Raw genomic sequence first — 14473 nt, forward strand, 5'->3', positions numbered from 1 at the left:
TCTGGGGTGCCTCTGCGCTCCCCTGAGCGGGGCTGCAGGAGCCCTGTCCCGACCCGAGGGGGGGCCCCGCTGCGGGATGCAGCACCGGGATGCGCCGCCGCGGTTCCCCCCGCCTCCCAACCCCGTACGGGCGCACGGCGCCGGTGGGGGGGGACGGGACACACGGCGGCGGCGCGCACGCTGCCTTCATCCCCCCTTCCTCCTCCTCTTCCTCCTCCTCCTCCGGGAGCGCGCTCGCCCAGCCGGGAGCGAGCAGCCGGCGGGAGGATGCTGCAAACGGCGGCGGAGCCGGGTGGCTGGGCAGGTAGGGCGGGCAGGGGCGGCCCCGGTTCCCTCGGTACCGCCGGTGCTGCTCGGCGAGGGGACTGCGGGCCCGGGAGAGTTGTGGCCGTAGCAAAGTTGTCGGAGAGAGGGGGGATACGTAGGGAGAAGGACGGGATTGTCCGCCCGGGGGATGCTCCGCTCCCCCCGCGCCATCCCGGGGAACGGAGAGCCCGGCTGCGCAGCGCCGTGCACGGCGGAGAAGGTGGGGGGAGACGGCAGAGCCCCCCCGGTCCCGCTGACCCCATCCTCGGGCTGTCCGCTCAGGAGGGAAACTTCTTCCGAGGAACTTTGCCCGGTCGCAGCCCCTTGTCCCTGCGTGGGGCCGCCGTTCCCACAGCGAGCGGGACCTGCGTGGGTGTGCGGCGGGTGGCGGTGTCCCCTGGGTCATCTCCACCAAGGTGGCTCCGTTTTTGGGGTGCACGGTGTGTGAGCCCCAGGGTGTGCGGTGGGCTCGGCTCTGCCAGCAGCGCCTGGGCCCAGGCAGGGTTTGCCAAGGCTTGGTTGTGCCAGGGTGCGCGGCATGAACCGAATGGGTGGGCGGTGGAGCTGTGTCCGTGGGCCCTGCTGTGCTGCCAGGGTGTCGGGGTGCTCAGCACCCCCTGCGCATCCCGTGTCTTGGGGTGCCAGTGGCTGCTCACACACATCCCTGCTTAGATTGAGGGTTGTGCTGGAAATGGAGCCGAGGCTTTCTGGCTGCCTCCACAAGGGGTACTCGGCTTTTAAAGAAAAGGACTTTGACTGGAGCCTTACAAAAGCGCTTTCTGTGAGTGATTTGGGTACTGAGCGCTGTGTCTTGGGGTGGCTGCAGCCCAGGGCAGAGCGTGGTCCTCCTGACCAAACACGCACCGAGCAGGAGCGAACTTGGATACAGCAGCAACCTCATCCAGAAGATCGCTCGCTCTCTCTTCACCTTTTATCAATATACTTTGCTATCAACCCGAAGCAGTGGAGTGTTATCGCTGAAGCTTTTGATGCTCTGTGCATGGGGTAGGGCTGGAGGTTTCCCGAGAGCAAACCCTGCGCACCCCGCAGAGCAGGCGTGTGCCCGCAGGGCCCTTCGTGCCGCTCGCGCTGGGTGTGCGTCTGGGAAAAACAACTTCTTGCACAGGACCAGAGCTCCTCAGCTCTCTCCAGCACGTGTGGCTGCTTTCTGTTTTCACAGCAAAGCCTGAAAGTGCATCTTAAACACAGGAGATGGTTCTGCAGGAAGGTAAGGGGTCCAGGACCCAGCTTTGCGCTCCTGGAGGCTTTAAGGGTTTTCTGGGTTAATTCGCCTGGGTGAAGGGGATCAGCACAAGCTCTGTTGCCACTTTGTGGCTTGAACTGCCTGCTGGATGTGTCTGTGTGCCCTGAGTGGAGCACAGCAGCAGTTTCAGTGAGAATGTGAGGCAGGAGCTGCCCTTGCGCTGTGCAAAAATAGTCTTGATTTCCGCGATTATCTGGGGTGTCCGAGCCGGGAGCCGGGATGTTTTGTGTAAGCTGCTGTGTCTGCATGTGGGGCACGACGCCTGAAAACAGCATCAACGGGCAGTGCTGCTGGATGTGACAGCCCGCAAATAAACGAGGCTCTGTCCCCGGCTGCCAGCCCGGCCGGGAGCTTCTCGCAAGTCAAATCATTGACTTTTTCTTAACGTGCTTTTAAGTGGCTGCAGGTGTTTTCCAATGGAGCATCCAGCTCAGCATCAGCTGCTCTGAGTGATGTTTGTCACTTGGCTGAAATGGCTCTGTGGGGACAGGAGGAGCCGTGCCGCTCCCTCCGTACCTGCTGGTGTAACTACCGGGATGAGCTCTCCCGCCATACATAGAGTTTGGGGTTGGGCTGGTTCTGACGCTGCTGTGGGGTTGTTGCTTGTTCCGTAACCTGCCACGTGTGTCAAAAGAAACCAGACTCGTGGAATGCTGGATGCAGCTCTCTGTATGTAAATGTATAGCTTTGCTGTGCCTTACGGTGATGTCACGCCGAGCTGCGACTTCCCGCTGTGCGTCTTGTGCACGAGCATCCCTGAGCTCTCGGCTCCGCTCGGGCTGCTCAAGGCGGGTTCGGCTTTAATGACACAGAGTAAATCTGGAGGTTGGTTTAATAGTCCTGAGAATAAGTGATGTTTCTTAGGGCTGGTGGCTCGCTGGCCTTGGAGCGTTGTCCCCATCACTGGGGGACACGATGGGTGAAGGTTGGGGATCAAACAAAGCGCGATGGTGAACCCACACAAGGGGATGGGATGGGATGGGATGAGATGGGATGGGATGGGATGGGATGGGATGGGATGGGATGGGATGGGATGGGATGGGGCTGTTTCTCCAGCCCTCCCCTCCTGCCTTGCTTCTCCCATCTCTATCAGTGCAAAGAGGCGAGACACCCACCTCAGATGTGCCGAGTCTATTTTTTGCTGGCAGGAAAGGGTATAAATACCACAGAACCTCAGGCACAAAGCTGAATTGGCTGCACAGCAACATCACACCCAGAACGGTGGGGTTTCCCCTCCTGTTCGCGGTGCTCCCCGCCGGGCTGGCTCTGCAGGCTGTTCCACTCTGTGCTGTTTATTTGTGGTGGTTGTTGGCCGCCCGGTGTAGCCGGTGGTAGCAGCATGGGATGATGCTCCCATCCATAGGAGGATGAGGATGGAGCAGAGCTGCCCCAGAGCAGCATCAGCATCTCCCCTGGCCATCCACAGCCATCCCAACCCAAAAATATTCCTCAAGCATTGCCCCAGCATCCTTGAACATCAGCTGGTGAAGTCTTGGGACTGTTATTTGGGATGTTTCTGGAGGTCTTCCCTATGCTTTGGCTTTTATCTGGTGTTTCTGGGGAGATCTACATATTTCTACAAGTGCTCAGTATATCTGCTATTGAATAAACAAGAGCCTTTGCATAGGTGCTCTCAATCGAGTACTGAAGGTGTTAATCAAGTTGCTTTACTGTTGAATTCCAAGGGCTGGAGGGAAACCGGTCCTAGAAGCACAGAGCAACCTCCAAAGTGATGGGAGCAGAGTCCATCTCTGAGCTCCGCATCCCGCATCTTTCTCAGCTCCATCGGGGCTGGTGTTTGATTTCCGAACCCACAGCTCTGCAGCCCTCCAGTCACTCCTAGGGAAAATCAAATGCAAAAACGTGCACCCGGAGCAGAGTAATGAAGCCCATGAGGGTCTATTTGTCAATTTAGAAACAATATTGTGATGTACGAAGGCTGTTTCTTAGTCTGATGTTCCGAGATTGCCTCCAAAATAGTGTCATAATGGATGTGTCGGGAAGCCCCTGTCAAGAATTATATCTGTGCTCTCCAGAAAATCCAGTGTGCGGCTGCATGGTAACAAGGGCTCATTTTTTATTGGAACCACAACAATTTACTTGCGAGTCGTAAAAGGGAACGTGGGTATTTAAGAAGCCTTGAGCCGCTCTGCAAGCACGGGGTGAATTGTGGCAGAATTGTGTCTTTTGGAGGATTTACAATGTTTTTTGGTGGCCAAACTGTTGCTGTGCCCAACCTGGCTGGGGCTGAGGTTGAGCGCCCCAGGTCTGAAGGCAGAGAAGGGTCTTCCCGCTGCTTATAATTGTATAGATAGATAGATTTAAACAAACCCCACCACTTTTCTCCCTCTGCACTGCAAACAGCCCTTTCCCCAGAATGAGTCCCAGGGAGAGGGGCCAGTGGTGGCCATGGGCTCCTGTCCCACGGTGACGGAGCAACGTGGGGACCCCCATGGATGGGCTGGGGGGCAGGAGGCTCCGAGCCCTCGATGCGGAACAGATCTGTGCTGCTTTGAAACGGGAACGTTACTGAGTCGTGATTTTCCCCTGGCCTAATTACGGAAATTTTTTAATTAGTTGATAAGGAAGATCACTTGGAAATTGCAAAAGGAAACGTTTTGAGGTTAAGTCCTAATCCGTGCCTGTGTCTGCCTGGAGACGGGTGCTGCTCCGGCTGCGTGAATCTCCGCGAAGGCAGCAGACACGGGGTGACAGGGTGTCCGTGTCACCTCCTGCGGTGACACGCTGGGCTCCGTTGGCCAACAGCTTTGATCCCGGAGGAATTAAACCAATCTGGGTTTCGCTCGGCTCGGCTCTGAGGCCGGGCTGTTATTTCATACCCCACAGAGTCACGGGGTGGTTGGGGTCACAGGGACCTCTGGAGATCCCCACCCCAACCCCTGCTGATGCGGGGTCACCAGAGCAGGTTGTGCGGGGACATTACTGGGGGCTCGGGACAGATGTTTTATCTCCGGTTTGGTGTTTCTGGCTCTGATGTCTGGTCGCTGACTCTTGCTCCGCGTCGGTGGGGGATGGAGGAGCTGTTGAAAGCAGGGTGGGTTTTGCCATTGTAAGATCAGAGGCTGATTCTCATCTTCCTTTCACCTCCCAGTTCTCTGAGACCTCTGGTGCCTTTGAACCGGGAGAAGAACCTGGGGGAGCAGCAGCTCATCTCCTTCTAAAACCATGTGGCAAAGGGCCAAGAGCTTTTTGGGGTCATTTTTCACCTTTATCTGGTGGAGCAGGAGAGATATGGGACCAGCAACCTGGGATTTCTGCTCCTTGCTGCAGGGAACCGTGTGTCACACACCCAGAGAGCGAAGCCGAGCAGCCTTGGGGGGGCCTGGGTGTTTATTATCATAGCAAGAGCAACACCCGCAGCCCAGGTGGGGCTGTATTTCCGTCTTCATGTTTGAAGTGCTGCCTTCCCATCAGTGTTTGTCACCGGGTCCCCTCGCCCTGCCCGGGACCGCGTGCCGTGGCGGATGCCGGCACCGTGGCTGTTTATTTTGGTCGGGAGCGCCGGCGCTTTGCATTCGTTTGAAGCGCGGGGGCACCTCAGCACAGAGCCGGTCTGTGCGCTGGGCTTGGAGGCTTTTCTGACAAACCCTGAAATGTTTTTAGGAAAAGAAACCTCCCAAACAAGGGCAGCTTGTTGTGAGCTGGGGGAGCGGCGCAGAGCGGGTCCCCCCGGCTGCGGAGCCCTCCTGCCCGTCGCTGGCATCGCTTCATCGCACGCCAAGGCAGAGCCTATAAATATCCCAACTCCACGTTTTCAAGAAGTATTAGGAACTCTCTGGGCTTTTTTTTTTTTTGGTTTGTTTTGAGCGCTGTTACGAAAGGGCTTGAGAGGATTAAAGCGCACCCAGCTTAATCTGCGCTCCGGCAGCGCGGGGTGCGGGAAGGGCGGCTCTGGCACCCCACAATAGGGCGAGGGGGTTTCACTGGGGGTACTGGACCCCCATCCCCCTGGGGAACAGGGTGGCAGCAGCTTTTGGGTCACGGGAATATGGCTGGAAGGGTAAGGAGGGAGCGATGCTACAGCAACCACCACCATTCAGGTCCCCCCATTGCCCCCCAGCCTCACTGGGCACCCCAGACCCGGCAAACATCTGCAGGGCTGCAGATTTTCACGGTTCAATGTCACATTTCTGTCCTCTCCGGTTTCCAGAGGAGGTAATTAACCAACAGGCACAATAGCAATTTAATAAGTGTGTCAAATTAGTGAGCCAGTCACGGTGTAGGGCACATTGTGCCCTCGGAGAAGCCGTCCGTGGGGTTCGCTCGGATAGGGGGACATGGCTGTGACGGTGGTCGCTGGTCCCTTTGTGGGACCGTGGATGGGCGCCCATGGCCACAGCCCGGAGCCCTCTGCCCGTTATTGAGGTGGGTGTCAAAATCTCTGCCCTTTTTCCACCTGCTGACAGGGCATTTGAAAAGGGAGGATTTCTTTTCAAACAGAAACCACCAAATAAAATTAGATCTCCTGGTAAGGGATTAAATCGGTGCCCTCAGCTGTATTTATAGAAGGTTCAAAAGTAAATCTGTTCCTGGACCGAATAAGTATTTTGCTCAGGCAGGCGCGATCTTCAGTTCATCTGTCTGGGAAAGACTTGAGCGAGAGGGGAATTGATTTTCTTCAGCTTGAACAAGGCGAGCAGCTCTCAAACCCAGATAGATAGTGAGGTCCCATTATCAGCTCAAATGGGGAAGCAGCTGGGAAATCATTAAAGAGGGAGTGAGAACAAAGGCACTTTAGGGAGGCAACGATTCCCGTCTCCCCCATGGCTGGGCTGCTTTGGGGTCGTGTTGGTCCAGCCCATGAGAGCGTTTGGTGATGCTGGGTGACCTTCAGCCATCCGCACCAGCAGCTCCACCTTGTACTGGTCACACTGGTGCAGGACCACCTGCCAACGTCCCTTTGTCAGGGAGGTGGCATTTGGGATCCAGGGGTGGCTGAGGTGGGATGGATGGGGATCAGTGCAGATGCGGTGACAGCGCCAAGGACGTGGCTGTCACCCTTTGCTCCGGCACTGGTCACCCAGAGGTCTGGAAGCAGCGGGAGCTGGGTCAGCACCGCCGGGCACGGAGCCACCGCGTTGTGCTGTTGCTGATGTGCTGCGGCTGCCCTGTCTGTACAGATGACAAGGAATTCATGACACGTCCCTGCCACTGTCCCCAGCCTGCTGAGAGGCTGCCGGTCCAGCCTGGGCAGCGCTGGTGCCCCCGATGGCAGGGACAGAGGTTCTCCCCTCTCCCCGGTGTTGCCTGTTTCACAGCAGAATTCCAGCTCGGAGAGCTGGTTAATTCAGCCTGCACCTGCTGTTTTCAAACAGCAGCTACCGCTAAGACAAGAGCTCAGTGCTTTGCTCTCAACAAAACCCGCTGCCCGGTCAGCTCCGGCGTGGCATGAACCGCCTGCACCTCCCCGCTACCAGGACGATCGCGCTCCCCTTTGCTTTTCCCAGATCTTAAAAGACAATATTGAAAGGCAACTTAAGAAAAAGCCAAAGCTCTTGTCAGCGGTGTCTGATTTCTTCTGGTAAAGCTTGTTTTCTGGGGGAGAACCGTGTGGAGCGGGTGCTTGTCTTCAAAAGCTCCCCAGCCCCAGTGCTGGGATGCCTGGGGAAGGGGGACCGAGCAGGGATGGTGCTGGGCGAGGGTTTGCCGTGTGAGCTCTGTCCGCCCCGTGCTAAAAACAGCCGTGAGATGAGCAAAATTACCCACTGAGTCACTAATCATTCAGCCGCTGCTTTAGTCACCAGCTTTCCCACGCTGGGGGGACTTTTTGCCGCTGAGGGGGCATCAGCTGAATTGTAATGGCGTTAAATAGAGGTGGCTGAAGTGAAATAAAGTGGTGCTGGTGCACGCGCGGCTTCTGGCACCAGATGGATCATCGGGCTCTGCGGCCACCGAAGGTGCTCAATTAATGATGACTCTGTAACAAACTAATTGATTATTAGTGCTGGCGTGCTGAGGTGCGCTCCCTGCAGCGGTGGTGGCGGCTGCTGGATGTGTCCTGTGACAACACGGATCACTGTGCCCTGGTCCCTGCCCCTCTCCATGGGTGTCACAGTTCCTCCTTGGGGACATGAGCTGCTTTTCCGTGGGGTGCTGGTGTGGCACCACGGCCATCAGCTCCCCCATCACTTCCCAGTCCCCTCTTTGTGCCGTTACATTGGTGCCAGCAGCAGCGTGTTTTGCTTTGCTGTTTGTGCCAAAGCATCTCAGATGAGGAAAGAGAGATCGTTGCTCAGGTGTCAAGAGGTTTGCAACTGCAAATGCAGAGGGATAGATGCTGGTGGGGCTGCTGCCCTACACTGCCTAGGACTGGGTGTCGTGTTGTTGGAGCCTCCAGACACAAACAGATCCCTGCACAGCCCCATGTCCAGGGAGTGCTCAAGGCGGTGATTGCTACATGGGAGAAAGGAGCTCGGAGCTGCAGGGTAGCCCTGAGATTGCAAATCATGTCTGTGTGTGCATGGAGCAGGGGGTTTGGTGCAAAACAGTATGGGACTGGGCTATGGTTGGGCCCTTAATCCGCTTGTCCAGTGTCACCTGTGTCAGAGGGGACCAGCTGGCACTGGGGTGTCCTGGATGCCCCAGGACAGGCACAGGGTGCTCCTGGCCAGACACCGTGTGGCACCTCAGGTGCCCATCTGGCTGTCCCCATCGCTGCTGTCCTCTGCCCTGCCCCAAACTGGCTTTTGTCCCATCCTGGCTGGGTACCGGTGTGGTGGGGCAGTGCCTCAGTCTCCCCAGCTACCGGTGCCTTCCCTGTTCCTCCCCACGCCCAAAACCAAGAGCAATTTTAGCCGAGTACCCTCCCTGTGCAGGAGCCAGGCGCATGTGAAAGGCCCCGTCTCAGAGCAGGAAAGAGCCACAAAGAGCCTATTTATGTAGCTGGCTCCTCGCAATGTTTTCAGACACAGCCCTCGCATGTTTTCCTAACAGCAACGCCTCCACCTCTCGCCAGCTGCCAGCACCGAGGAGCCTTTTGCCGCCATCCTCCGCTCGCGTCCCCGCGCACCGGGGGTCCCGGGTGGCCGCGGTGGGTGTTGGGGCGGCGCCGGGCGCGCAGGGATGGGTGCGGGATGCGGGTGCTGTGCCTGGCTGCCTGGCGCTGAGCTGGCACACAGCAACGCTCCAGCTGCATCCTTGCAACGCGCGGGGCTGCAGCCAGCGTGGGCGCACGTGTGCTGGGGACAAAAGGAGGAGCGCGCTCCCCGCTCCCTATTTGGAGCACGTGCTGCTCCTCTTGGCTCCCATCCGCCCGGGAGCCACGCTGGCCCCGGTGAGCTCTGGCTGCCGCGGTTCCCGGTGGGATGCCGACCCCAGCGCACGTCCCTGAGGCAGCTCCAGGACCGTGCCTTGGCTGCCTCCCCTGGTCCCGGTTGCAAGGGTGGCACCGTGCCCACGCATGGACACGCTCGGAGCCTTTGGCATGGATGGGCTGCGTTGTCTGGTGGTTGTGCATTCTGGAGGTGGACTTGCCAGCACCTCTTGCCTGGGGCCACCTCGTTGCTGTGTTTCCCATCACCTGAATTCGCTGGTGGGCACAGGGCTGTGTGTCACACCCGGCTGGAGGAACCACAGCTCCTGAGCTTCACCCTGGGGATGTCCGGCCTCTCATACAGCCACGGCTTCCGTGCTGCTCATCGGCCGTGCGCGGTGGTCACAGAATTAGGGGATGGTTGTGGTTAAAGGGACCCCTGTGGATCCCCAGCCCTGCTCACGCAGGGTCCCAGAGCAGATCACACAGGATCCCAGGGGGGTTGAATGGCTCAGAGAAGGAGACTCCACACCCGCTCTGGGCAGCCTGGGCCAGGCTCTGGCACCGCAAAGGAAAGAAGTTTCTCCTCGTGTTCAGATGGAGCCTCCTGTGCTTCAGTCTGTGCCCGTTGCCCCTCACCCTGGCGCTGGGCACCACTGAGCAGAGTCTGGTCCATCCTGACACCCACCCTGAGATATTGATCCATTGATCAGATCCCTCTCAGCTTCTCTTCCCCAGCTCAACAGCCCCAGCTCTCTCAGCCTTTTCCCACCAGACCCCTCAGCATCTTTGTAGCTTTGGGTCGGTGTGAGTTGTCCCCTCTGTGCCCAGGGGACAGTCAGGCAGCCCCTGCGGTGACAGGGCGGTGTGGGACACAGGTGAGCAGCAGAGGAGGGAGATCTTCCCCGTTTGGCGCGGTGTCGCAGTGCAGGTGCAGAACTGCATAGGGAAAGGGCACAGGCAAGATGTCACTAAGTCCCATCACCGGTCCCTCTTGCACCAGCTGAGCCTGGGGTGGAACCTGCATGTTCTGCTGACACAGAACCCGCCTGTTTTGCTGTTACGAACCTGCCCGGAGCCGCGGCCACAGTTCTGCTCGCAGCCCATGTCCACGTGTTTTCCATGGCAGGGAGACAAGCAACTTTTCATGAGTCCATTTACGAATTCCTTTCAAACAGGAAAGCTGACCCACTAGAGCTCATTAAATAACGTTAACGGCACTGCCCAAATAAATATTAGAGCTGCCACCTGCGCTGCCGACCAACACTTGCTGCTTTCTGCCTTTCTCGGAGCAAAGGTTCCTCAGTTTAATGGGACACACGTGCTGGTCTCCTGACACCGGTGACCTCTGCTGCAGCAAAGGGTGCTCACGCTGGGTTCCTGCAGCTCCATCCTGGCGCTGCAAAGCAGGGGAGCGAATCCTCGGCACGGGCTGCCGAGCTTGGAGATAACCAAAGAAACCAAAGAGGTGACTAATTCAGGCCACGCTTATCAGTGAACTGATTAAAGCCCAGCTCTAAAACTCTTTTCCTTCAGTCCTGCAGCCAGCGAGTAATGTATAACTTCATTAGCCCATCTCCAGGAGACACTGAAAGACATGGACAACTAATTATCATCTGTCCTGTTTAATCTCCCTGCCTGTCAGTGATGGCTTCCCGCAGACAAGTTGGTGTTTTAAGGCTTAAGCTGCGGCTTAAGGTCAGCACTCCTGCAGTTTAGGTCCATGGAGGGACCCTGGAATCCACATCCCTCTTGGGGGACCCCTCAGCAGCATCTCCTGGTCCTTGCTGCCACCGCCGTGCTGTGTCACCCCCGGGATGTGGGACCACCCTGAGCAGGCTGGGGCTCGAGGGGCTGACAAGTGGCAGGATCCAGTGTGGGTTGGGAAAAACCTCCAAAATGTCTGTAAACAAATAGAATAGTGCAAAACCAACCTCAGATGGAGGGATTGCTGTTGCTCATCTGAAGCAGCAAGCGCTGGCTGTGCGGTCCCTCTCCAGCCCAGGTGTGACTGGGGGGATGCAGAAGTGAGGAATGGGTTTGGACCCTGGTTTCTGGCTCCTGTCCTCCCCACGGCTCCGACGCTGCCGTGCTTTGCCTTCCTCAGACCCAGCCTTAGACTCAGACCCAGCCTTAGACTCAGACCCAGCCTTCCCGCTGGTGTTGCCACCTTGGCCGTGTCCCCCAAGCGGGTACCAAAGCCCCACTGATGCTCCGCAGCCCCGAGGACGACAGCAGCAGCTCCCAGGGGTCCAGCCCACACAGCACCGCCTCAGATCCCACTCCCTAATTACTCTGCAGAAAGCATTCCTCACAAGTTTCTTTCAGAAGAAACGGTAAGCACAGCCTTTGATTTATCCCTCTTTTTCCTTTCTTCCTTCTTTTTTCTTCTCCCTTCCCACCTCAAATGAAGAAACCCTTTTGATCACGCCGGGTTCAGACCCCGTAACAAGCATCCCTGTTTGTATTGTGGGCTTGTCAGCGCGATAACATGACAACGTGTCTCCTCATCATCTCGCACACAATGAATTATTTCTTCCACTCTTCCTTTGTACCGTCTCCAGGATAAATTACTGCTTCCAGTGTTAGCAGATGGGCTCGTCAACCACTGAAGCATCCTTAAACTCTGAGATTATACGCTGCCCAGCACGGAGCGCCGGCCACCGCGGCCAACCGGGGCTTGTGTGGGGAATTGTCAGCCTGGCTTGAAAGCAAATTGCTTCGCCAATTTATTTTCTTTCCTGCGTGTGAATGTATTTTTCTTAAAGGGATGCTGTCACGTTAAATATGGAACTGCCAACTGCAGGCATTAAAAAATCATGGGTCGTCCCATTTTCCTTCCTCCCACTCTAAATTCTAAGAAAACAATAAATCCGGGGCTCTTTTGACTTGTCAGCTGCCTTTCAGCTCAAGGTGTTTTTTCAAGCTCTTGCCGGCAGTCGGGAGGTTCGGGAACTTCAGAGTGGTAAATAAATGTACCCCAGATTTGTCATTGAACTCGTGCTCGTCATTAAACCCCATCCTGCTGCCTGGACTCTGTGTCACCTCTGCAGAAAATCCTCCCCCAGCCTTTACCTGTGTGCATTTCAATCCCGGCGTGGGCGGTCGTGGAAGGTTCGGGAGGCAGAAGTAACGCAAACTCTCTTGCTAGCCTTCAGTTTTTAATAAAAATATCGATCAAAGCTGTGTTTTAATGGCAGGCTAATGGGTCAGTAGGGCTCAGCTTATTCACTGCCCTCCGAACCGCTTGAGCTGCACTGCGTGGGCTCCAGAGCCTCCTCCAGGAGATCAGGTGCTTGAGAGCTCTGATTTTAATAAAGCCCTGGGCTTGTTTTGCTGGACCGATGCGAAGCATTACATGGATTTAAACAGATCCTGTTGCAAATATCTTTATCTGATACCCCTGCAATGACTGCATTTCAAATGTCACTTGCTTAGCACCATGAAATATTTAATTTAGGTTGTAACGGAGTAGCTTGCAAGAGCTCCGACTTCAATTGGTCTCCCGCGTTCGTCAGCAGCTCCCCACAAACATGCTTAAAAGCCCGTTTCTGCCCCAAAAAGCTGCTGATCTAGATGTGGGAGTGGGGGGAGCCCCTGCTGTGGGTCAGTGCTGGGTGCTCGTCTGTTTGCTGTAAGTTACGCTGGGTGGGTGTCCCCACGGGACACGTGTGGGTGGGGGGGACGTGACAGCCGCAGGCGCCGTCTCAGCGCGCCGGGGGTTTGGAGTAGGTGGCTCTGCCCTCATCGCTGTGCTAATCACAAGAAACCCGAAGGATCTGGTGATCTGGGAGCGCCGTGCCGGGCGGCGCTGAGCCGGGAGGGGAACAGCAGCCGGGCGGGATGGGTGATGAATCGCTGGCGCCTCAGTCTTTCCTCTCCCGCTGCTCCCTTACGCTGCGCAAACATTTACAGCTGAACCCCTGGGGACAAAATATCAGCCTCCCCGCCTCGCTTTGCGTTGCTTTCTCTTCCCTCTGCTGGGGTGGGGGTGGTGGGTCCCGCTGGGAGCCCACCCTGGGGTGCAATGGGGCCGGTTGGGTGCGTGCCCAGGACAGTGAGCTCCCTGCACCCGGAGCCATCTCATCTATCATTCTAAAAAGACACAACCCATGTGTCCTGCCTGCCCTGCATTTTCTCTCTCGTTTGGTCCCTGCTGAAGCTGGTTAATCAACTTGTGAGGAACCGAGGGGCTGCAGGACCCTGGGGTGGGAACTGAGGCACTTCCCGGGGTTTGGTTCCTGGGGCGGATGGGCACGTTCTCTGCGTCGCTGCAGGAAAGCAGCGTTGTACCCTCCACGGCATCTCCTTCGGTTCGGGTTTTAGCTGTCCTGGCTGTTCGGGACTGAGATCTGAGATCTGCTGACTCAGGGGACACGCAGCCTGCGGCGTCGATGATCTCTGGTGTGCAAACCAGAGGACAAGCACAGCAGCATCACTGTGCCCGCGCGATGCCCTCTGCATGCCCCGGAGCTGCAGGATGTCCCACTGCCCTTCAGCAGGGATAAGGAGGACCCTGGGGGGACATCTAAGGGTAAAACCCAGCCTGAGTGTTTGGGGGGATCAGTTCTGAGGTTTAAGGATGGTCTGAGCCCCCCGGTCCCTGTGCCAGGAGCCACCACGCGGCCCTGAGCTCTTTGGGAGCGGCTGGCTTGCGCTAATCCTTGCTCTGACAACGGGTGGTTTATGCACTGATCCTAAAAAGCGCCTTGCTCGGGCATTAGCGGAACATATGTCAGAGTTTGGGGGGGCAGAGAGGGCTGGTCTGGTGTATTATGAAATGCTGAAAGCAACGCGGGCATGGCCAGGGCTCTGTGGTCTGTCTGCTCAGCTCTTAGTCTGGCACAGCAGAGCATCTGATGCTGTGCCGGGTCTCCCGGGCCACCTCCATTGCCGGGGGTTGAGCACCCATCTGCTCCCCACACCCCGGGCCGGTTGCCTTCACATCCCTCTCCCAGTGCCTCTTTATGGATCTGCACGGGGCATTTTTTGTGTCCGAGCTCAGCGGGAGCTCCCCCGTCTCCCTGCTCCCTGGCAGCAGGTGCATTCGCCCGCTTTCGGCTCACAGCAGCTCCTCCTGCCAGCTGGCGCCGGCTTCCCCGCATGACACTGGGGCTCTTTGGAAACTTTGCTGAGCTGCAGGCACCCCACTCGTCCTCAGCCCGGGCTCCCGGCTGCTGATGAGGGCTGATTTAGTGGCGACCGAACCGCATTTGAAGTGCTCCCTTGAAATGTGAGCCAAGTGTCGGCAGCTCTCCGGGCGTAGGGGTGTCTGCGGTGCTCTGACGGCCACGGCACACAGGCAGGACCGGGCTTGGTGGCAGCAAAGGGCTCGGTGAGCAGGTAAGAGCGTCCCCACGCTGAGCTGGGGCACCAGGTGTTGCCTCTTTGGTGTAACTTCATCCTGAACCCAAATGGGTGGGTGGGCTGGAAATCACAGTTGCCTCCCCCCAGCTGGGCTCTTCTGTGCCCCATAGGGGTTTGTGGGTCCCCAAGGGGCCTGGGGGGTGACCACAGCTGCAGATCCTTAGTGCAAATACCCCCCTCCGCCCTCTATGCATGGCAGTGATGGGATCACAGAGCTGCTCCGTGGCTCGAACTGCCCCTCTGCTGAGATTTGCACCTCCCAG

General features: G+C 57.4%; 1 protein-coding gene across 2 annotated transcripts in view; it reads left to right on the plus strand.

Moving 5' to 3' along the window:
• Window positions 1–207: 207 nt before the first annotated feature.
• Window positions 208–14473, plus strand: part of ZNF385C (zinc finger protein 385C) — a 62543-nt gene continuing 48277 nt past the window's right edge. The window contains exon 1 of one of the 2 annotated variants that reach the window (XM_065856359.2): window positions 208–304. In XM_065856359.2, the coding sequence (XP_065712431.2) occupies window positions 268–304 (37 nt within the window). In that variant the 5' untranslated portion in view covers window positions 208–267. The remainder of the gene's footprint in view (window positions 305–14473) is intronic. The other variant, XM_071798229.1, reaches the window with a different exon arrangement.

Source organism: Patagioenas fasciata, chromosome 22 (genome assembly GCF_037038585.1).
Source record: "Patagioenas fasciata isolate bPatFas1 chromosome 22, bPatFas1.hap1, whole genome shotgun sequence".
In the NCBI taxonomy this organism is placed as follows: domain Eukaryota; kingdom Metazoa; phylum Chordata; class Aves; order Columbiformes; family Columbidae; genus Patagioenas; species Patagioenas fasciata.